Source organism: Lepidochelys kempii, chromosome 2 (assembly GCF_965140285.1).
Source record: "Lepidochelys kempii isolate rLepKem1 chromosome 2, rLepKem1.hap1, whole genome shotgun sequence".
Lineage (NCBI taxonomy): Eukaryota > Metazoa > Chordata > Testudines > Cheloniidae > Lepidochelys > Lepidochelys kempii.
In genome coordinates this window covers 66,534,093-66,558,540 of record NC_136381.1, presented here as the reverse complement: position 1 = coordinate 66,558,540, position 24,448 = coordinate 66,534,093, and the positions used below count along the sequence as shown (strand labels likewise).

General features: G+C 41.6%; 1 protein-coding gene across 2 annotated transcripts in view; it reads right to left on the bottom strand.

The window, feature by feature from the left end:
• Positions 1-852: 852 nt before the first annotated feature.
• Positions 853-24,448, bottom strand: part of TOX (thymocyte selection associated high mobility group box) — a 277,463-nt gene continuing 253,867 nt past the window's right edge. For both annotated transcript variants that reach the window (XM_073331081.2, XM_073331082.2), the window contains 3 exons: positions 17,316-17,702; positions 4,538-4,689; positions 853-3,030 (listed from right to left, as the gene is read on the bottom strand). In XM_073331081.2, the coding sequence (XP_073187182.1) occupies positions 2,994-3,030; positions 4,538-4,689; positions 17,316-17,702 (576 nt within the window). In that variant the 3' untranslated portion in view covers positions 853-2,993. The remainder of the gene's footprint in view (positions 3,031-4,537; positions 4,690-17,315; positions 17,703-24,448) is intronic.

The following is a 24,448-nucleotide window of genomic DNA, read 5'->3' as shown; positions in this document are numbered from 1 at the left end:
TAGTGCAATGTTCTACCACTCAGCTCTATGATTTGTGATTTTTCTTGTGGTGCATTGTGGGATGGACATCTATCAGAAACTAAAAGAATTCTGGCTCTGAGAGTTCATATTAAAACTCCCATGATTCCTCTCCTGGCATCCACTAATACATGTTCAGTCCCAGTTCTTCTCCAGATGGGATGAACACGTAGCTCTCCAAAGAGGGCAATCTAGGCCAGAACTTCTAAAGATGTCCACTTGAAGGCTTGTGCGGCATGGTTGCTATAATAGGTATGTGAACTCACTACTACCTGGTACTGAAAAAAGGCACTTTCGGCTGCCTGACAGCATTTCAACAGAAAAGTGACATCTGGTCAAAATGACCCTGCAGCAGTGCAGGGCACACAAGGACAGGTTGACCTGCACGTGAAGCGATGCAACATGGGAGAGTAGTTGGGAGTCAGAGGCAGAATAGTTAGAAGTGGGTCCACATGAACCTTAAAATGAACACACTCATGACACAACGGATTCACTCCTGTTCTTAGGAAGATTACTTATTGCAACCTAAGAGGCCAAATAAATTGGTTTAAAAACAGGTTGCATGTGGACTCAAGGCATTTCCAGGTGAATGCCATGTAGACAAGATTAAACACTGCTGCTCTTTCTGAAGGCCAGGCCCTACCACAGTTTCAGGCACAGAATTCCCACTGAAGTCAATGTGAACTAGTAATGTGCTTGAAGTTAAACATGGGCTTAACTGTTTTGCTGGATTGGGGCCAGAGTGCTCAGCATGTCATAGGTTCAAGCTCTTAAAGACTAAGACCAAGTAGTGGTGATTTCATACAGAATAAGTATTTTATTTATGATGCATTTTTATTTACATTAATTTTTGCTTGTATTTTGAATTCTGCTTGGATATTGTAATTAACAGCTTTTACACCTTGTCTGCACAGCTGCTCTAAAAAGATTAAGGTAACACAGATCTTTCTCATACAAGAAAAAATCTGCCTGTCAAAGTTATAGCTGACTTTTCCTGTCCCAATAATTATCTTCTCATTTTAGAACTGATGAGAGTGGAAAATGTAGTTTATTATAATATAATAAATAGAAGACACTGGGTAATTAGCAGTGCTGGTATATTTCTAAAGTACTAAATAGACAAACAATAAACTGTGAACTTAATCACGAGTTCTTATACAGTTTTCAAGACAGGAAAATTAGAGCTCTCAGCTACAGTCATTTGAGTAATCACATCTGATCTGCATTATTTATTAGTTATTACATGCTCAAGTGATTCAGGTTGTACATTGCCTAAAATCATTCCAAAACAAGCATACTGTACCTTTTGTTTTTTAAAAATGTTGACTGGATTACACAATATATATTGAATCAGAACTGTCATTTTTATTTCACATAGGAAATACAAATCAGTGGTATTCATCATCAGTTGGACAGGCATCCCAGTTGACATCCCCCAGTAACAGGTTTCCCCAGCTATCCCTGATTTAAAACCTTGAGAATGTTCTATTTTGGCTTTCTTACTCCTTATCCTACTGCCTTGTTACTCACCTGGCATTTTAGGAAGTATTTGTGATACCCTCCTCAAGCTCAGAGCAAAGTCACTCATCTCTTATTACAACACTTATTGCATTCATGATAAAATGAAGCTGAAGCATGTTTGTTAACTTTTCCAGTTTATTTATTTTTATTTCATTTGACTGATTAACCAAAACTGATTAAGCTCCAAGAGGCAGCATTTAACAGACGGTGCTTTTCCGTTTATTTAGCCTTGTTGGCTTATGAGTTCATTTTGGGCAACTCCCTGTTACAATGCATTAAAAAGGGAAGTACTTAAAATATCTTTTTTTTTTCCATTTTCCACCAGCCAAAGAAATGCAGAAATAAATGCTGGGTACTATCAGAAAAAGCAGGTTTGCCTTGATTCATGTAATTGAAAAACTAAATAAAATATTCACATCAGTTGTGAATAATTTTTTGCCAGCAAAAGTTAACACAAAGAAACCTCTTTAAAATGCTAACAAGTTTACTTACAAACACCTATATTTATTATTTCATAAATAGGCGCAACAGTTTCCATTAAAAAAAAGATTAAATACAGACACAGTATGAAGAAACAATAATACATAGCCATATGTAAAGATTATAATTTAGCTGTCTCCAATCTGTTTCTGCATCTAATAAAATATCAGGTAAGCATTTGGCAGTTTTATACATAAAAGGATTTAAATGATGTTTACTAACCATGACACGTAAAGTGATTTTTTTTAAAAAAAGCATTTTTAGGCAGTATAAAATAAATGTGTTTGTGCTCTTTCCCAAGACTAGGTTTTTTTCACCCTTTTATCTATTTAATGAGAAAAATCCAATATTTTTAATTAACCTCATTTGGGAATACTATTTTTTCCAAATACTTTGAAAATATAGAACTATTAGTCAGTTGCTTAAAAATGAAGTAAAAATATGAATGTTTGCCAATTTAACCCCTATTGTGAGCCAGTTTCAATTACAATTAGCTACAAAAACATTCACATTTTATACTCTAGGAGAGTGTAACATAGATGCTATTTACAAACTTGCTATGACTGCTACATCAAGCCATTTAAAAAGTCTTTAGTAGTTTCATATAAACACCCATTATGAAAACCAATGGAAAATCCAGGACTTTTATCTACAGTTGCTAAGGCAGTTACTAGCGCAGCACTTCACAGCAAAAACCAACATAAAATCTGAGTAGTCCAATTTTCCTTCAGGAAAGAAGGAAAGCAATGTCCGTTAAAGGATCTCTGAGGAAAAAAATAAAATAAAATAAAAAAGAAAGAAAGAAGCAAGACTATTTTTTTCCAGAGTGTGTGACCCACAAGCTCAAATAGTCCTAAGTGCTTAGCAACTTGTATTTTCTAATAAAATGCAGAACTGCCTTGACTGCATAAAGCAATCCATGATGAAAAGACTTCCCTGCAATCCTCAACGGAAAGGAGAGGTTTTCCAGATTTTCAGGTAAGGTACAGTGCTTTGTCCCTCTGCATGCCCCTGTTCAAAAAGAAATAGAGCAAACACTTTTTAAACCTGTCAAATTTTTATTAGTCCTACCATCTCACAAGAAAGAAACTTGTCATATTTGGGGCGTCGTGAGTTCGAGCCTCCCACTGAAGTACTGGTTGCACTGCTCTAATAAAAATAATAAAAATACTAACCATCGTTTGTACCTCCAGAGCACGACTGGAGAATCTCCAAGGGCACTACCTATCTGACTGAAATAACCTGTCAACACCCAGTGAGGCAGGGAAATGTTATGATCCCCATTTTTCAGATAAGGAAACTGAGGTGCAGAAAGATGAAGTGACTTGTTCAAGATAACACAGGAAGGTCGTGCTAGACCCAAACACAGAACTATTGTTTCCTGGCTCCCAAGGGGGCCGTCACCCAAGGTCTTCTCTGTACATAGATCTCCACCTTTTTGTACAGCAGTGTGTATGATGTGAAGAGGGGCTGTTAGCGGCCTCTGTGGTGGGGAGGCATGCCAGAGGCTGGGAAGGGGAAGGCTAGGGTCTGAGTATATTAGGCACAGTAACTACCTGCTGAAGACTGATTGGGAATCCATACAAAAGGTAAGATAGCTATTAGCAATATTCCTCCTTGAATTGCCACCTTCCACCCCCCCCCCACAGCAGGGATTCCTGAAGTAGCCTGAGGAGTCTGTCATCATGGCTCCATTGGATTGTGCTGCATGGGATCTAGAGGAGAGGGTCTGAAGGGGCACCATGGTAGAGGTATAGAACTTCTGTGCGGATGACAGTGCGGGTATGTCTACACAGCAAAGAAAAACCTGCATCTGTCCCAAGCCAGCTGACTCAGGCTGGGGCTGCGGGGCTGTTTCATCGCTGTGTAGACTTCCAGGTTTGGGCTGGAGCCCGAGCTCTGGATCTCTCCCACCCCTCACGGTCCTATAGCCTGGACTCCAGTCCAAGCCCAGAAGGCAACACAGCAATGAAACAGCCCTGCAAACCGAGCCCAGCGAGCCCGAGTCGGGTGGCTGTGTAGACACACCCTGTATCTCTGTTGAATCCCCTGAGATTCAATCTTTTCTGTTCTTATACCAGGCCCATCACTGTAATATCTGAGCATCATGGCACTTGTTCCAATGGGGGAAAAATTCTACCCAGTGATGGAAGAATCTGTAAGAAAATTCTATGAGGGGAGACTTTTGACACTGCCCTCTTAGCACAGCCCTGGTCAAGCAGGAACGAGTGGTCTGGCCCTCCCAATCTTATCCTTTAATGATCAAATTGCAGTTCTCTGCCAGATTAAAGTTTCCCAGAAGTAAAATGCACTTATCTGAAGCAATCTTTAATACTGTACGTGTTGCTTTCATATAGTAATTCAAATACTGAATAAACACAGCAGCAATACAGATGCCCTTCCAAAAAAAAACAAAAAACCAGTAGAGAAACAGGCAACAGAGCTATTTCCCACCCCCTGCCAGACATTTGTGTCATAAAGGTTGCTCAACACCAGGTGGCATTCATTGGCTGCTTACCCATTACTGCAGTAGTCATTATTCCAGTCCACAGTCTGTGCTGGAGGATTTCTGCACCCTGAACGAACATACTCCATTGCTTGGGTAACAACTTGTGCAGCTGTAGATGTAGGGTTGATGATATTCTGATAATCAGGCTGAAGAGTAAATCCCTATAAGAAAAAGTACACTGTACAATAAACCAGGCAGTAATTTAGGTGCAAAAATCTTTTAAAAGTAGCATGTCCCTTTCCTTGTATTTATACGCAGAATTGGCAAACTTGAAACAGGCAGAGAACATGTGTGGGTGTTTTTATTTTTTAAAAACCTTTCCTTGATTTTGGAAACAAACAAAACAAAACACATCAAACTGTTAGATAACACACAGTTATAATATGGTACGAAGAGCCATGGAACAGAAACAATTTAAAGCTAAGAGGACAACTCAATCAACTAGGGGGGAGGGGGAGTCTGTTTGCTTCTTAGAGTTTGCATTTTGATTAAACTAAGGATACACTAGTAGTTAATTCCCAGAATATGCAACAGAATCTTTTTGAAGGATGCAGGCAGCAGGTGGCTGAGTGTTTTATTAGACTACACCTATTCACATATTGTTCTCTAAACCCTTTTTCTTCGTTCAGTCACAAAGGGACCATCTGCTTCTTCTTTTATTTGTACTTCTTTCTCAACTAAACAAAAATTCAACCAAAGCTTTTTAACAGTTGGGGGACTAACATAGTGAAAGCTGTTTGAAACTAAGGAGAGGAGAAAACCGACAGAGGATGGAAAGAAATGTATATTTTAAAAAAAATGAAATAGTAATTCAGAAGTGATAAAGGTTTTTGGCATATTCTTTCAATATAGTAGCATGTTTAAATGCTGTCTTTCAAAACTAGCAGAGTTGTTAGAATTTCAAGGACACCAGGTATTGATTTACTATACCAAGTTTATCCTAAGTAAACATAAAGAATGTTTCCATAAGGTTAGAAGTACTTCATAGTTTAGAACATATGAATGCAGTAAGAAACCAATCAGTGGTTGCTGGAAAAAAATGGAGATCAAACTCAGTGCTGGAGCAAGTAGGTATAATTCCCTTTGTCGTCAATAGAAGGTGCACTGCTAAAGCAAAGGCTGAACTTGGTCTAACATATTTAGTTTGAAAATCCACTCTTTCTGGCCAGAGTTCATATATGGCATACTTGTGACTAAATGCATGACTTTTCAGTTTTATTTGTTAGTTTAAGTGGTTTGTATGTGGTTGCTTTATATACACTTTGTAGTAGGAGAGGCTGCTAGGGAGATTTATTTCCTGTTTCTGGTTTAATAACTGAGCCATGTTGTCTTTTTCAGAAAAGAAAAGAAAAGAAAAGAAAAGAAAAGAAAAGAAAAGAAAAGAAAGAAAGAAAGAAAAAGTATTTTTAGTTTCTGTTAGGCCCCGAGGAATGAGCCTCCTTTAAAAACAAAATGTCACCTCCCTCTTCTAATCACTCCACTGGCTCCCCATTTTTCACTGCATTATTTTCAAGTTTCTTATTCTTACCTTCAAAGCCCTTCAGAGCTCTGTCCCCCCCATGTATCTGCTGTTGTGTCTTATCACGTCCACCCATCACTCCATCGAAAATGCTAGCCTCAATCACCAACTTATCCACTTCTCCTACAACCTTCTTCAGACCTTCTTCCACACTGCCTCCTATGCATAGTATGCCCTTCATGAATTGATTCATAAGGTCAGAACCCTTTTCTCTTTCAGATCCTTCCAGAAGACCCACTTCTTCTGTGAGGGATGCCTGCAAGAAACTGGCCAACTAATGGTGGATAGGTTGAGGGATAATGGGGTATAGCTGATGTGTAACATATATATGGTTGTTTACAAAAGATATACACATTTTTTGTTGTTACTCTCTCACCCTCGTTATGTAAGTTGCTTGTCTTCTTAGGCCCTAATCCTGCAAGACAAACTGTATGGGCCAACCCTCATTCCATTGTGGAGTCCTAGGCTGAAAGTTCTTCAGTTGTATGGACGCTGTCTTCCTGAATGTGAATTGTGTTAACCTAGTGGAGGCACTACTGGAACACAAATAATGCTTCATAATAACAAACAATTCTGTGCTCTTTAATTGAGCAAAACTCTCATTGACTTTGATCAGAGTTTTGCTTGATTGAAGACCATAGAATTGGGTCTTGTAATATTATTATCATAATTTGTATAAAAAACACTAGTCTTGGGGCCATATCTAATTCAGTTGCAAGAGGAAACTATATAAAAGAGCATATTCTCGGGCATTTAGAATTACCTTTATACCTTGAAGGTACATCCTCCTTAGTGATCTATTTCCAGTCTTTATGAAGCAAACATATACACAGGACCATCCAATAGTGTTGGTAGCTCTAACCACCTGTTTTAGAGAAGCATGGAGCTGAACAGGCATAGAGAGTCAAATATACTTTCTATCTAAGACAGATGGTTCCTCAAGGTCAGAGGAAGAGAACAGCAATACAACACTGTGAACACTTTGGCTAGACTAAGGATGAATAAACATCTTCAGAGACTGTTCTGTGTCGAAGGCACTGGCCTGGTACTGATTGGGCTCTAATTCCAGGCTCTGCCCCAGAGTTCCTATGTGACCTTGGACAAGTCACTTTGGCTCCAGTCCAGCAAAGTTTGTGCACATGAATAGTCTGACACAGGTGGTACTATTTGTGCTGAAATGTAAGCCTATGCTTAAGTGCTTTGCTGGATCAGAGCCTTAATCCTGCTATGCCTCAGTTCTCCCATCTGTAAAACAGGGGCAATAATTCTTCCTCTTCTGCAACCTTTGTTTGTCATGTCTATGCCGGGCTTCATTGAAGTTATCTGCTCTCCTCAAATTAACTCCTCTTGCGTCAGCCTACCTCAGGTGAACGTGCTCACAACAAACAACTCCAAAAGAAGCTCAAACAACACTCAAGCTGCACAGAGTGTTTGGATTACAGCACAGAGTCTCCAATGCATTTCTGCCCTCAGCATCAGCAGCCCTTGAGCTTTGACCCACATTCCCTGATGGGTCAGCTAGCTCAAGTTTAAAGGCCTATTTAACTGGAGCAAGAGAATTTTGTGTGTGGACAAGAGCTCGGTTATGGGCCCCACTTGAGTTATACCTCACACTAATACTGCAGTGAAGACATGCCTTTAAATTGTAAGCTCTTCGGGGGCAGGGACTGTCTCTTACTCTGTATGTACAACACCTGGCAAAATGGGGCACTGATCTTGGCTAAGGCTTTGTAGAGCTATTATAATACAAATGATAATTTACATTGTTGAGCACATATACACCAAAGCGAAAGATAATTTAAGAATCCCAGAACTACTCAAAATGAAGGGCCAATAAATGATGATCATATCCAAAATGTAAACAATAAATATTTCAGCCTTTTCATGTAAAGTAAGAACCCTAGAAATATATATCTGCATAACATAGGAAGACAGCCTCATATTAGGCCTGTAGTAAATATTTGTGCATTATTTATGGAAGTCCTTAACACACAATGATGAAATAAAAAGTGTTCAGAAAATGAGTGCTCAGAGGTCTAATTAAACAATGCTGAATGTTTTTCATTGTAATGCTCAAGAGAAAATCACCAACTGTTTTGCAACATGCCTAGAATTTTAAATTTCATTTTCTTGTGCCAGACTGAAATAAAAATAGGGAACTTGATAAAGATTAATTTGGTGTCAGAAGGGACATTTGCTCTTTAATTAGATTTCTGTAGCCTTAGCTGTTTTGTTGCACCACTACAGCAAGTCCTAAAAAGCCTGCAGCAGAACTAAACAGTGATCCTCATCTCCACACTTTACTGGGAACTAATTTCATTTCCTGCCTGTCTGGAGAGGCATTTTCAACAGGCATCAATGTTTTTGTCTTCACAACTGATTTATTCATCAATCTCAATGTGATTTTTTTAAACCTTTAAATTACATCCAAATCCTAAAGCATCTGTTTATTACACAAGGAAATTGAAAATCTGTCTGTGTGATATCATACAAAGATTTTTCCTTAAGGTTATAAAGGAAGCTGACAGATATTAATGATTTTTTTTTCTCTTGACCTCATTCGAAGACACAGTGTAACAAGAAGGGGAAGAAATCTGGACAAATACAGCAGGCCCATGAGTTTATTTTATAAAATATGTAGTAGAAAAAATGAGACTATTATTTCTGGCAGGCTAGGCAATCACATTGCAGTATACATTTATTTTCTTTAAAAAAACAACCACCAAAGGTATACGGAAATGAGCCGTTATTGAAAGAAAAACCCACAGTGTACATTAATCTTCTGCCTTTTTTCTATATATACACTATATGGATTCCTGCATCCATGGGTATTAGACAGTAAAAGCCTTGTTTTAGCTGCCCCTGCATGTGTACAAAGGTGGGACAGAGGTAATAAAGAGCCTTCCTCCACTTTGTGCCCCGCTGCAGGACCAGTCACCATCAGGAGGCGGAGGAGGAAAGCACGTGCTAGATATGCTGGACTAATTCCAGTAGCCATGCTAGGCTAGCCTTCCCAGTGAGGTCAAGGAGTGGCTGGGAGACAACGAGACCATGTCCCCATCCTTCTCTGCACAAGCCAACAGAGTTCAGCAAGCTTGGGAGTGGGAAGTTAACGGGAGGGAGCACCAATGTGTACAGAGGGAGGGCGGGGGTGAATACCCTTTCAAACAGCAAACAGACTCCTACTTAAACATGGGTTTCCCCTGAACCGCAGAGGAATTTTGGTTGATTCAGCCAGAATTCTTCACAATGCCCAAGTGAAGCCAATGGCTTAAAGCTGATATCTGATCCACGGGACACAAGTAATTTTTCTGATTATGGGCCAAATGTTGCCCTCCCTAAATAAGTGAAAAACCCTATGAGCTTCATTGGGAGTTTTCTCTGTAACGACTGCAGAATTTGCTCCAGCAGGCCAAATTTTACTCTTAGAACTGACAGTCTCAGTAGTCTCATGGATCAGCCCCTCCCCCTCCCCCTCTCCTGCCCACTGGTGGGCCTGCCAATCAGCGACTCCCCCTCCCTCCAAGTGCCTCCCACTCACTGCGATCAGCTGTTCAGCAGTTTGCAGGAGGTGTTGGGGGGTGGGGGAGGAGCAGGGGCAGGAAGAGGCAGGGGGAGGGGGAACAGGGTGGGGCAGGAGTGGGAAAAGGCGGGGCGGGAGGATGGGCACAGGAAGAGGCGGGGCAGGGGTGGAATGGGGGCAGGGCCTGGGGCAGAGTGGGGCTCGAGCACCCCCCCGGGAACTGGTCAAGTCAGTGCCTCTGTAATCATGATATGATAGTGAAAAACCAGCAGTGTTTCTGTAAAAGGAAAATCATGCCTCTCTAATCTACTAGAATTCTTTGAGTATGTCAACAGCTGATAAAGGAGAATGTGTTAAATAATGTATTTGTACTTTGAATAAACCTTTGACAAAGTTCCTCACCAGAAAGAATAAGGAAACTCTGGCAAGTCATGGGGTGAGAAGTAAAGCACTGTCAAAGAACAAAAGTTAAGAGTAGGAATAAATGGTCAAGTTTCAAACAGCAAAAGGTTACCAAAGGAGCACCTCCAGGATCTGCACTATGATTAGTGTTGTTTAATATATTTATTAATAATCTGGAAAAAAGGAGTGAAGTATGAGGTGGTCTGCTTTGCAGATGATAACAATTATTTAGGTTAGTCAAGACTAGAGAAGACTGTGAAGAACTTCTATGAGATCTATCAGTGCTTGATGTACAGGCAATGTGGTAATAGATGAAATTCACTTTGACCTATGCAAGTTACAAGACATTAGAAGGGATCATTTGAATTACTTGTACATATTAATGGATTCTAAATTAACTGGAACTGCTCAGGAAAAAAAGCTGACCATCCGTATGGACAGCTGAATGTAAACACATGTTCACTCTGCAGTGTTGTGGTGAAAAAAGCAAAAAATAAATAAAATATGTTAGGATGTATAAAGACTGGGATAGAAAATACTGAAAATATTATAGTCATTCCTACATCAATGGCATGGTCTCACCTGGACTACTGTGTTCAGTTCTAGTCACCCCATCCCTACTATGATATAGCAGAAATAGAATGGCTTTAGGGAAGCACAATGAAAATAATCAGGGCAATAAAACAGTTCTATATGAGGAGAAACTGAAAAGGCTGGGACTATTTAGTTCAGAGTGAAGATGAATAAGAGGAGGTAGAACAATAATGGACGCTATACAGGAGTTAACTCAGGCAGAGCTATTCACTCACTCATAATATTAGAATGAGAGAACTTTCAATGAAATGCAAATACAACAAATTAAAAATTGATAAAGGATTTTGTTTTTCCAATAGTGCAAAACAAACCCATGGAATGCTTTTGTACAAGATATCGTTGCAACTAAGAGTTTAAAATAAATACATAAATAAAAAGCAGATATTTTTGTATGGATAATGAGCGCACGCACAGATGTATTAGGTAGGATAAAAACATTAAGCATATCAACTTCCAGTGTTTCATGTCAAAAAGCCAACCACTAATTCTAGGGCATTAGGAAAATATTTTCCTTATGGGCAGGTAATTCCACAATATTCCACTGTGAGGTTACTCTTAAATTCCTCGGAAGCATCTATTACTAGTCATTGTCAGAGACAAGACAGTGGACTGGATACCACTGGTCTGATCTGGTATGGCAATCCTTATGTTTCTAGTACAGCTACAGATCAACAATTCTTAATGATATATTTATTTTTAAACAATTGTATTCTTTTAAATTAATTTAAAATTGTTTTAAAAGAATAAAATTTGTAAATATAGTAAATTAATTATGTAATTAAACTATATTTAACGTTCTGTACGACAAGTTGTCTATCTGTTCTTAACAATGTACTTAAACATATAAATGAATGTTAAACAAACATTACAAAATAAAGTCCACTGTATAGACTTTGCAGAGTCTCAGGCAGTTTGTAGCCTTCACATACAAAATGGCACCATAAGATGTATGGACTCAACCCCACCCGTGCTTCATGATATTTAGAGGGGAAATGTAACCATTTTCCTAAGATCAGCAGCACAGCCTTTCAACAGGTAATAAGTACCTGTCACCATAAATGAAACTCAGAAACCTCTCTGAAAATGCATGTTAGGAATCAGGCCTGCAGAAGAGCTAGTCTCTAGGCAACCCACGACAGCAGTTGGCCTGCCGCGGGTTGCCTGATTGGTTACACCACCAGATTGGCTGGAAGGACCAGCAGACTGACTCTTAAGTCAGCAAGCTGTAGCAGATCACTGGCTGCTCAATGCTCACACCCATCACTGTGAGGAGTGGGCTGAGAGTGTGCCTTGATTCTCTGGAGACCATCAGCATTCTTGTGCACAACACCCCAGCCATATCAGTTTTACCTGGCATTGGAATCCATGCAAGTCCCCTAGACTCGCACAAACTTCTCCAACGCACAGAAGTAACAGCGTTGGATATTAGGTCGATGCTTATATTGAGGGGATCCCAGCCATCTTGTTTTGATGTGTCCGGCACAGACTTGGGCAGTGCTGAGGCTGGAAAATACTCGGCTCCCAGCCCCAAAGAGCTGATCTGTGCTGGTTTGGCCTTCCCCTCCCCTGGTAGTCCCCAGCACCCACGGGCCACAGTCAGCAGAGCAGGACCATCAAGCCAGTTTTTGATCTGCTCCCAATACATCTACTGATTCAGCTACCAGCAAGCCCCAAGATTCACCAAGAGTTTCTAGTTTACTTGTGGGCCGTGGGTAGCTATATGGACCTGAACTTTGCTGAGGTCTATGCAATTCCCACCATACACAAGAATTCTCCAGATCTGGTTGAGACTGCTGATTGGTCCCTTCTCTCCTTGGGAGACAAGACCTGCCAGTGATAGTTGTCACTCTCTGGGGTCATCAGGAATTTGGGCTAATCTGGGCCCCCCCATGCTCCAGCATCATAGGTTTGCCCTGGCTTACTATCCAATACCTCCAGATTCGCTGATGGAAGGAGACACTACTCTTTAGTTCTTGATATTGCTGGCAGTCCTGCCTCCCAGGGTCCAAGAACTGGACTGGTACGCTGTACATGTGACAATGAAAACCTCAGAGAGCAAGCCACCAGGACCCTAAGGGCCACTCACAGTCCTGCCTCAGCAGAGATCCTACACGAATACTGTGACTTCGTTAATGTTCTTCACAAGGGAAAGGCAGACATTCCGCCCCCGCATCAGAATTATGACTCCCTCAATTACCTCCAACCTGGAGCCGAGATCCCATTAAGTCAAATACATACCAGAACTTCAGACCCTCCCCATGTATTTGCAGGAGAACCTACAGAAGGGTTTCATCCATCCATCCACATCTCTAGCAAGTGCCCCGATCTTTTTTGCCAAGAAATATGGATGACTGATTGTGGCCTTATATCGATTATGGAGCCTCAACAAAGTGACCATATGAAACTGCTCATGGCTCCCCCTCATAAGCAAACTCAGACTGACTACATGCAGCTCACATTTTCATTAAGCTAGACCTGAACAGGCCTATAGCCTGGTGTTTGTGTGCAAGGGAGACAAATGGAAGACTGCCTTTCACACTCAATATGGTCACTATGAATATTTGGTCATGCCGTTCAGCTCATGCAATGCTCCAGCAACTTTTCAACACTTTATGAACAATATATTTTAGGATATACCGGACCAATCTGCCATTACTTTCCTTGACAACTCTCATTTCTTCTGAGGACCAGGTTCTTCAGGACATGGACGGTGTTCTTGAAAGACTATGCCAGAATCATCTATTTATCAAGTGGAAGAAACATGTATCTGACTGGGACATCCTTGAATTTCTCGGGTATATTATCTCATCCAACGGACTGGCAATGGAATCCCACAAAGTGGCAGTCAGCACGGAGTGGGCGTCTCTGAAGGATGCACACAGAATCCAATACTTCTTGGCTTTCGTTAATTTCTACCGACGATTTATCCCAAGATTCTCTATGTTGGCTGCTCTGTTCACAGCCCTACTGCGGAAGGGAATGCAATTTGTATGATCCTCAGAAGTTCAGGCTGCTTTTGACAATCTGAAGCAGAGATTCATCAACAGCTCCCATTTGCATCCACCCAGATCCTGCCACACTGTTTATGGTGGAGGCAGATGCTTCAAACATTGCGCTAGGGACAGTTCTAGCCCAATCTGATGCTCCCAAAGAGTGGCTTCACCCATGCACATTTTACTCACAGAAACTCACTCCTGCTGAGGGGAATTATGACACCCTGGACAAATAACTGCTGGCCATCAAAATGGACTTCGAAGAATGGAGCCACCTTCTGGAGGAGGATAGATTCCTTGTCCAAGTTCTCACAGATCATAAAAACGTGGAATACCTTAAGATGGCCAGGCACCTGAAAATAGCAGCAGTCATGCTGGTCCCTCTTCTTCACACAATTCAAGTTTGTGGTCACCTACCATTCTGGGACAAACAGGAAGACAGATGCATTGTTGTTGAAGGATGAGAACTTTGAGCCTGGCAAAGAAACTAGGTCCACAATCCTCGAGCCCTCAAACTTCATTTCTTCCATCATAGCCTCCAACCTGATAACCTCTCTCCATTCATAGTTGCCATCCAAATCCATCAAGCCTTAGACCAAGAGCAGGACCAGACTTCTGCCGCATTCATGTTCCAGGACAGGATCTGGTATCATGAAGGATGCATATATGTACCTGAAGGGTCTACTCAGCTTTGAGTCCTACAACTCTGCCATGACGCTCCCGTGGAGGGCCGCTCTGGCTGTTCCAAGACGTAAGACCTAGTGTCTGGGAGCTTTTGGTGATAAGCAGTGTGTGTCTTATTCCTTATGTAGTCTCCTGTGATATTTTGCACCCAGACCAAGACAACCTGTTCAAGACCACTGGGTCTCCTCCAAACCTTACCCACTCTGCCCTGGGTTTGGGCTATCATTCCATGGAATTACCACCCTCCCAAGGCCACACCACAATTCTAGTGGTGATCAACCGCTTAACCAAGATGGCACACTTTGTTGAATACCGGGCGCTTCCCTCTGCTCAGGAAACAGCCCACCTGTTTGTGAACAACATCTTTCATCTCCATGGCTTGCCTATTAGTATGGTATCTCTCCGGGGTACACAGTTTATTTCCTGCTTCTGGTGGGAATTCCCATGCCACCTGAGTATAAACATGGCCTAACCTCTATGGCCTAGCATGCAAGCAACAATGGCCAGGCTCAGGAAGACAATTAGATCCTAGAACAGAACCTATGCTACTTTTTAAACTATCATCAAGATGACTGGCTCTCTTTGATCCCTCATGCTGAGTTTATCTAAAATAATGCCACCAACACTTCCACAAAGCAGACCCTTCTTTGCTAATTATGGTCTTCATCCTCGCATTCATCCACAGATCCCCTTGACATTGTTTGTGCCCATTGTCATTGAACTCACTGCCCACATCTAGTAGGTATACTAAGAACTCCAGAAGTAGTTAGAAGTCTCCAAGAAAACTTACAAATGGTATGTGAAGTGGTCCCACCAGCCAACACCTGGCTGGTAGGGGATAAGGTTTGGTTGTCCACTCAGAACCTGCGATCGATTCACCCCTCTGCAAAGCTAGACCATCAGTAACTAGGACCCTTCTAGATCACTAAACAGATTAACCCAGCTACATTTAGGATACATCTACCAGATTCCCTCCAGTTCACCCCATCTACCACATCTTTCTTCAAAAACCTTGGTCAAGAATCCCTTCCTATTTCATTCTACTCCCTACACCCCCGCCTATAACTATTCACATCCAAGAAGAATATGTTGTTCGGAATTTTCTAGAATTTCGCTGGGTCCGAGGAAAACTACAATATCTAATTCAATAATGCCTACTACAACCACTAGGTTAGACTGCCCATGTCCCAGGTGCCTGACAACACATTTGGTATCTTTGATAGAAAAGTCAGATTCCTTGAATGAGAAATATGGGTAAAGGATTCCCATTCCTATTTCAGGATATCATATTTTACACTGCTTTTTTAATTTTGTGGGGAGTAGGCAAAAAGGGTCACATAATTTTTTATCATATTGTATGTTATGTCAGGAAAGCGAAAGGTACAGTATAACACAGATCTACTTATGGACTTCAGGATGCCTATTTTCTACAGTGTATGTTGTGCACCAGGCTAGAAATGGCACTGCACAACATATGTAATATGTCGTAGCGAGCAGCATTTGTTATAAGTGGCAGTTCTTTCACACTGTTGAAATACATACAGCATGCTACAAGAAGTGGTAGTCCCACTTTTTTCTTTCCTTCTGGGTAATGTTCAACATGATGTAATGGAAGCTACTCAAGTCACATTTTATTTAATATACTTTGTTATATGTAATTTTTGAATAATGCACCATGGAACAGTGTTTCGATTTATGTGATGATGATGATGATGATCATGGCATGGTGCCAATAACTAGATATGCTATTTAAAACCATCCAACTCCTGCATTGCACCTTCTATTAAGTATACTTGTATTATCCATTGAATAATCACGGCCAGATTTTTAAACCTGGATTCATAAATTGTGCCCACAAGTTTCGTGCACACAAGGCATTTGTATGAACAAATTGGGTATTTCAGAAACCTAAAAGGGCATAAAAAAAGAGCAGAAAACATTGAGCATGAAACTCAATGATGGGCCTGATTTTCTATTGCCCCGCACCTTGCCTAGCCATTTATAACAAGTGGGTGTAAAATACACCATTCAAACTTGGTAGGATTTTACACCCACTTTACAATGGTGCAAATGATTATAAAAGGTGCCATGGAAAATCAGGCTCAATTACATCTAAATCTTGACAGGTCTCAGAGAAGCAGCCGTGGTAGTCTGTATTTGCAAAAAGAACAGGAGGACTTGTGGCACCTTAGAGACAAACACATTTATTTGAGCATGAGCTTTCGTGAGCTACAGCTCACAGCTGTAGCTCACAAAAGCTTATGCTCAAATAAATTTGCTAGTCTCTAAGGTGCCGCAAGTCCTCCTTTACTTTTATCTAAATCGTGCGATCTCAAGATACACACCCCCTTATTCCCCTACCCAAAATTGTCAATTCTGGGCTATTTTTTAGAAAATAAAACTTTATTTACTGAGAGCCAGATCCTCTGTAAATTATTTAACGTCAGTGAAGTTACACTGCTTTACATCACTGGAGGATTGGGACCTGAAAGTCCATATCATGAGGTTTCCAGTATGTAGTGAGGCCATAATCAATCAGACTCCCACTGAAATTCCATGGGAATTTGTTAGAGCAGGGACTGAGTACAAAAATGAATAAAACTTTAATATGAACATCAGGAACTGGTCCCTTATTTCCAGTATCTTATTTTATAAACTGTGTCTTTAAATCAAAATTTTTGGAACCTTAACATTTCATCTGTTCATTAGGTTATTTTCTACCTCACAGGCTGATTTCACTGAGTAACGGTAATATTTTTTGTAAAAGAAACTCCCTTTCCTATGGGAGAGATGGAATTTTAAAGTTCAGGAGCCAATCTTCAGGGGCACTTGGTTAACTTTACTCACATGAGTTGTCCTGGTGCAGCCCATGGAACTAGCCATATGAATAAAGTTGCTCACGTGCTCAAGTAGCTGCAGGACTGGGAGCTGGGACTTCAGTACTGGAATGCTGCAAAATTAAAGCTAAACCATGAATCAAAAAAACCTACATTCACTACTGGAAGACCAGTTTTACGGATTCAAATGAAACTGTTCCCCAAACAGCTTGAAAGCTCATGATTTAGAACTTACTTGCTGCATTGTAGGTGAATGTAAAGCAGACTGGACCTGCATTGGGAGTTGGTTTCCAATGGATTGCTGCATTGTAATTGGCTGGTGTTGCTGTATGTTGAGATGCTGGTGGAGAGGTGGGCTAATCTGAAGCGGTGGAGGTGGAGACACAGCCATGTTTGCTATGGAAACAGTCACTGGCATTTGGTTGTTGGGCTTGGGTGCGATATTCCTGGGGATATTAGCATGCATGGCAGTTATGTGTGGATTCATTCCAGGTTGTTGGTGATAATGGGAGCTTAGGTACAGTGCGGAATGAGCCTGTGTGGGCCCATGGAACACTGACTGTTTTGAATTAATCATCTGAGGCGGTTGGGACGCCTTAACATCAACAGGTTCACTGTAGCTCTGTTGAAAAAACAAAACAAACAAACAATCTTTAGAGACGGATAAAAGCTGTTTTTCTGAGATCTATTTACTGCACAAACGAACCTCCGCATCGTTTCAGGCCTGAAATGTTTCAAAATACCTTAGTGTTCTGCAATAATAGTCTGAAGCACAGTGCAGCAGTAACTTTCCCGTAGAATACTGGAGAATTTTGTTCTATAACAAATACCCATGTTCTCTGCTTGTTATATGAAAAATTCATTTATGACAGCACTCATTTCAGCAGCATACATCAGTCATGGAGATGCTACTTAAAATGTCCTTACAGTGGAGACTGGTTATTACTCTTAAATAAATAGAAATAAAGTTAACTCTTACACACCACACAGATTTTTCTTCACTCCTGTAAATACAACCCCTCTGCTTCCTGACTTGACACTTTGATATTGCAAAACTTGGAAGTGATGTTACTGACATGGTAAGCTACTCAGCAAATGAAAACATGGATCCAAATCTGCAAACCTTACTCACATAAGCAGTCATTACTTCTGTTATTAGTCCCCTTAAATTCAATAGGACCACTCATGTGAAGAAGGATTATTTGTGAGAGGTAATAAGGCAATAAGTGAATAGAGCACTGGACTGGGACTCAGGAGACTGGGTTCTGTTTCCATTCCTGGCTCTGCCAGTGACCTGCTGGGTGACCTTAGGCACTTCCCTGCTCAGTGCCTCAATTTGCACATCTGTAAAATGGGGATAATGATACTGACCTCATTAGTAAAGCGCTTTGATATCTACTGATGAAAGCACTAGATAAGAGGCAGGTATTATCATGAAGGGTGGCAGGACTGGGCACTACGGTTGTGTCACTGAATCAAACTAAAATTCCAGTGTATTTTTTAAATATTCTGTGTTAGGATTATATCCATGTCCACATCAACTGTGTTTTGTAGTTTCTGAGTTTGAAAATATTATAGGCATATTGAATAATTAATTTTTAAGCAGAACCCCCTCAATGAATCCAATGAAGGAGTTCTGCTTAAAAACTGATAGTACTATTTGGCCTATGTGTGATAACATGCAAACAAGAAAATTATCTCAATTGGCCCTGAATAATACAGCACCAAAATAAACTAACTTAGAAAATAAATAGACCTTTTCAAAATAATTGAGGAGTTTGTCTTTGTTTCTTGAAGGAGTTATTATTAAATATTTTCAATAATAAATAGTTCCAATGTTTATAAGTTGTTACTCTGAATTTCTATTAAATTTGTTCTGTTCCCCATGCACTCAGTTTCTTAGAACTTCCAATTGAGTTGTAAACTAGACGTGTTCAAGTAAATGCCAAAAAGAGTTAAAGATTAACCACCCAGTGCTTATGTGTGGGTACCTGAATAATAACTTAGCAGTTAAGGAAAGGTTGTACAGTATTTATAATGAGTGAAAGGTGAAACATGCTGGAAAAAATGGTAAATGTTCCTCTGGAAAAAGAAGTCACTGTGTCAAAACACAGGCTGGAAGACACATACATACCATTATCCTACCAATGCCATGTCATGTTTATTTAGTTTACAAGTCAAAATAAGTTTCATGTTACTTTCAGCATCAGCTGAGTCTGTGAAAGTCTATTTGTATGCTTTCTGATGTATGTGCCATCACCAACAATCAACTAATATGCACATTACAGAAACTGGTTCATTATCTGTGATGCTATACAATGAAAAAGATTATAACTTCATTTTCCCAAGCCAAGTTGCAGTACCGAGGCAGCAAAACTTATTTTCTCCAGTAAACTAAGGAAAATGAAATAAAAATGAAAAAGGAATGCAAATCTCTCTCTCTCTCCATGTACAATATGCACTACACACACCCACATATACAGATTAAGATACAGACAAATGCACACATATACAAAATGCAACATGATACCTCATAGCTTATGCAAAATCCTTCCCAGTTTTACCAACAGCACATGCATAGCAGCAGGGCAGGATAGCAAAAGTAGTGAGGACTGGCTAACAGGCCTGTCAAAGCCTCATAGATCCAAAAGGCTCTGCTGACTGAAGGGCCTGGACAGGGCCCTCCTGGTGAATATACTGTGTTCCTCACATACTAGAAGGAGTAATGCTGTGTCTCTTTTGGAAAAACAATAAGGTCTTCTCAGGCTACATATTTTCCAGCCCCCTGTGTTGTCAGGATGTTTCCTTGATAGGGTGACCATATGTCCCATTTTGGCTGGGACAGACTTTTTTAAGCCCTGTCCCTGATGTCCTGACTTTTTTGGCAAAACTGGGCATTTGTCCTGTTTGCTTTTGCCAAATGAGTTGGCAAGAGCAAACAGGACAAATGCCCAGTTTTGAAAACAAAGTGGGGCGTATGTACGGAAGAATGTTGGGGTATGTGAGTGGCAACATTGTGGGAAGGGAGACAGGAGCCTGTCCCTCCAATAAGGGAGCAATAGGGTAACATGTGCTCACTCTGCAACCCAATTAGAGGGCAGTGCAGTCAAGGCCCTAATTCAAACTCTTCTCTGTCCAGGCCATGGAGCCGCAACTCGCGAGAACCAGGTCCTACCGGGCAACCCGACTGATAAATGCCTGACTGGGTTCCACAGCACTGGCTTGTGCTGAAGCACCGAGTGTGGCATAGTCCCCCACCCCTGCCACAGCCTCCCAAGCGGTCTCCACAGCTCCCACCCTGGCTTCATATCCTCGCCACCCATCGTCCTTCAGGGTTGGTCCCCGGAGCCCTTTCCAGGCCTCCCCACAACCCAACCGGCTTCTTTCCCTCCCCAGTCTGCCTCCAGTTGCCTGCTTCTGCCACATCCTGGCAGAGATGCCATTTAGGTAGGGCGGTGGGGGACACCTGCCTCACCTGAATTTTGCACCGTTGTCTGGGAGTGACCTCCTCCTGGTCCCACATCGCTTGCTCCTCTCTCCCCTCCCCTCACTGGCTGGGAATCGCCCCCTCCAATAACAAAGTCTAAAATGGACCTGCATCCCAGCCTTCCCACACCTCCTCAGGGCTGCTCTCTGGAGTCTCCTCGATTCCCCCCCACTACCCAGAGCCTCCTTCCTGCCCCTCTGCTATCCCAACCCCCAAAGGGGCATCACACTGCTAACTGGATCATAATCCAATAGCTTCACCTCCTGGCTCCAAGCCCAAAAGTATTCACATTTGCACTCTCACATCCTGCTTTGCTGCCCAGATCCCAGCCCAACCCATTCCTCTCCCCCCTTCCTCGCTCCAATCTCTGCTACTTGCCTCAATTGGGGGTGCAGAGGAACATTTGCGGGGGTGCAGGGGACGAGCGGCGATGCCAGGTGGCTTGGGCCAGCCCCGTGTGTCCTGTTTTCAGGCTACGGAACTATGGTCACCCTCCCTGGCCCTCCTCACTGCTCTCCTGTATTTCCTTAGAGCAAGGACAGGATTTCTCCCAGTGTTTCTGAGGTCAGATAGACTGAATAACCCCTCTTGAAGAATAGCGGTCAAATAGCTCTTTTGGATTCCACCCTTCTAAGGATTTTTCCATTATGATATTTTTCTGTGTATATACAGCCAAAGATTCTGTCATACTCCTCTTTATCATGGAGCAGGTCCTCAAAGAATCAATCCTGAAGCACTTGCATGAGAGGAAAGTGATCAGGAACAGCCAGCATGGATTCACCAAGGGAAGGTCATGCCTGACTAATCTAATCGCCTTTTATGATGAGATTACTGGTTCTGTGGATGAAGGGAAAGCAGTGGATGTATTGTTTCTTGACTTTAGCAAAGCTTTTGACACGGTCTCCCATAGTATTCTTGTCAGCAAGTTAAGGAAGTATGGGCTGGATGAATGCACTATAAGGTGGGTAGAAAGCTGGCTAGATTGTCGGGCTCAACGGGTAGTGATCAATGGCTCCATGTCTAGTTGGCAGCCGGTATCAAGTGGAGTGCCCCAAGGGTCGGTCCTGGGGCCGGTTTTATTCAATATCTTCATAAATGATCTGGAGGATGGTGTGGATTGCACTCTCAGCAAATTTGCGGATGATACTAAACTGGGAGGAGTGGTAGATATGCTGGAGGGGAGGGATAGGATACAGAAGGACCTAGACCAATTGGAAGATTGGGCCAAAAGGAATCTGATGAGGTTCAATAAGGATAAGTGCAGGGTCCTGCACTTAGGACGGAAGAACCCAATGCACAGCTACAGACTAGGGACCGAATGGCTAGGCAGCAGTTCTGCGGAAAAGGACCTAGGGGTGACAGTGGACGAGAAGCTGGATATGAGTCAGCAGTGTGCCCTTGTTGCCAAGAAGGCCAATGGCATTTTGGGATGTATAAGTAGGGGCATAGCGAGCAGATCGAGGGACGTGATTGTTCCCCTCTATTCGACATTGGTGAGGCCTCATCTGGAGTACTGTGTCCAGTTTTGGGCCCCACACTTCAAGAAGGATGTGGATAAATTGGAGAGAGTCCAGCGAAGGGCAACAAAAATGATTAGGGGACTGGAACACATGAGTTATGAGGAGAGGCTGAGGGAGCTGGGATTGTTTAGCCTGCAGAAGAGAAGAATGAGGGGGGATTTGATAGCTGCTTTCAACTACCTGAAAGGGGGTTCCAAAGAGGATGGCTCTAGACTGTTCTCAATGGTAGCAGATGACAGAACGAGGAGTAATGGTCTCAAGTTGCAGTGGGGGAGGTTTAGATTGGATATTAGGAAAAACTTTTTCACTAAGAGGGTGGTGAAACACTGGAATGCGTTACCTAGGGAGGTGGTAGAATCTCCTTCCTTAGAGGTTTTTAAGGTCAGGCTTGACAAAGCCCTGGCTGGGATGATTTAACTGGGAATTGGTCCTGCTTCGAGCAGGGGGTTGGACTAGATGACCTTCTGGGGTCCCTTCCAACCCTGATATTCTATGATTCTATGATTTAAATAAGGAGACATACTGAGCCAAATTCATTACTGGTGTAACTCCACTGCTTTTAATGCACTTATATAAAGGATGAATTTGGCCCATTATAATAAATTAATTTACAGGATACTAGATCCTGTGGATCAAATAAGCAGGTGCAACTCCCATTTCAGTTACAGTTGCATGGTCTGATGCTGGGGATGAATATCACTTTTTTTTACTTCCCAGAAGAGTGTCTGCCAGTTGATCAAAAAGGATTTGCTCTGATTGTCTCAAGCCAGCAGTAATTCTGCTATATATTTTTCACAATATTCTGATGCCATTCTCAACACTGCAGCCCCAGACTAAGCAAGTATTTTACAGTGACTAAGAATGCTTTAAATCATATGTGATTTGAAGTCCCAAAGTGTCCAATATTATTGTAAAAGACATACATATTATCAGTTATTGGGAATCTGGATAAACAAACCCACTAAGTATAATTCCCCAGCATACTACGCTTTCAGCCTTTCCTAAGGTTAGGGAAGAAACCTTTTCTTTTGTAAGCAGCACTGGAGCTAATGAGATAGGTGATGCCAAAAATGTTACAGGCTTTGCATATATGCCTTTATTATCTATTACATGCAAAGATGTGAGTATACAGCACAGGCCATATTCTGCCCTCCCAGGCACACATAGTGCTTGCACTGATTTAATTGACTGCACTGATTTTCAACTGGAGTTGTACCTGTGTAACTGACAGCAGAATCTGTTCCTACATAAGGACACTACATCACTACATGTTACTGATAAAATATGAAGAATGAAAGAGGGGATCTGACTGGTTGACAGAGCCACCAGCTGTTCAGGTATCAGGCATAACTTTGCAGACCAAAAGGTGTTAGCCAATCTGCCATTGGAAAAGTCATTCTGCTTATCTAAGGAAAATAGTACAGGAAAACATATTAAAGATCCCTATTCACTTGTTTAATTAGACTTTAGAGCATAGAAAAACATGGAAGACAAATATATTCATCCCCAGGGTTCAGCACTAAGGTACCAACATAAATTTATGACCATAGTCACCAGCTAATTTTTATGCCTGATGCTACAGGTGTACAATTCTAGACCTTCTGCTCCCTACACAGCTCTCTACCACCTGAGCTAAAGGAGAATCTGTTTTAGATCTAGGAGTGGTAGGACTTAAAGGCTCTGTAGATTAGTTGCTAGAGGATGATAGAATCTCATATACAGTCTATCAGGTATGGAGCACATACACATTCACCAGTACTTTACTGGATTGCAGATTAGTACATTAGTTTTTCACACCAGTGCCTATGCCTTCCAGTGCCTCCTGCTCACAATTGAGTTTAATTCGAAGTCCTGGTCCTAATCTTTTAAAATCTTAATAGGCTAAGACCAGGATATCTTAGGAATTGCCTCTCCATATGTAAGCCTCCAACACTGCTGCATGCAGAGTAAACCTATCAGAACATGGAGGGAAGCAGTTTTTGTGTCAAGTCTGAAGATATGGAACACCATCCGAAAAGATGTATGCCTGTCTTCTGGGCTCAATGCAAAACTCAGCCTTTTCACAAGAGCCTACTATGACAGAACACCTTCCCCTACCCCCATATTCACACCTTACATGTTATTGTCATAATCTTTGTTCAAAAATGCCTTGAATATCTAAAACTCATAGTTTTCTGGTCACTATTGTCCTGATAAAGTAAGTGTGGCAACATTGTATGTGAAGTTATAAGATTCCCCTGTATGGTGTTATTAACACATGTTTCATAACCCACAGCTCTGCTCAAACAGAGGCTGGCAAACAGGTCTGTCCTAAACAAAGAGATGTGTGCTCTGCTTAATTTTTCTTTAAGCAGTAAACAG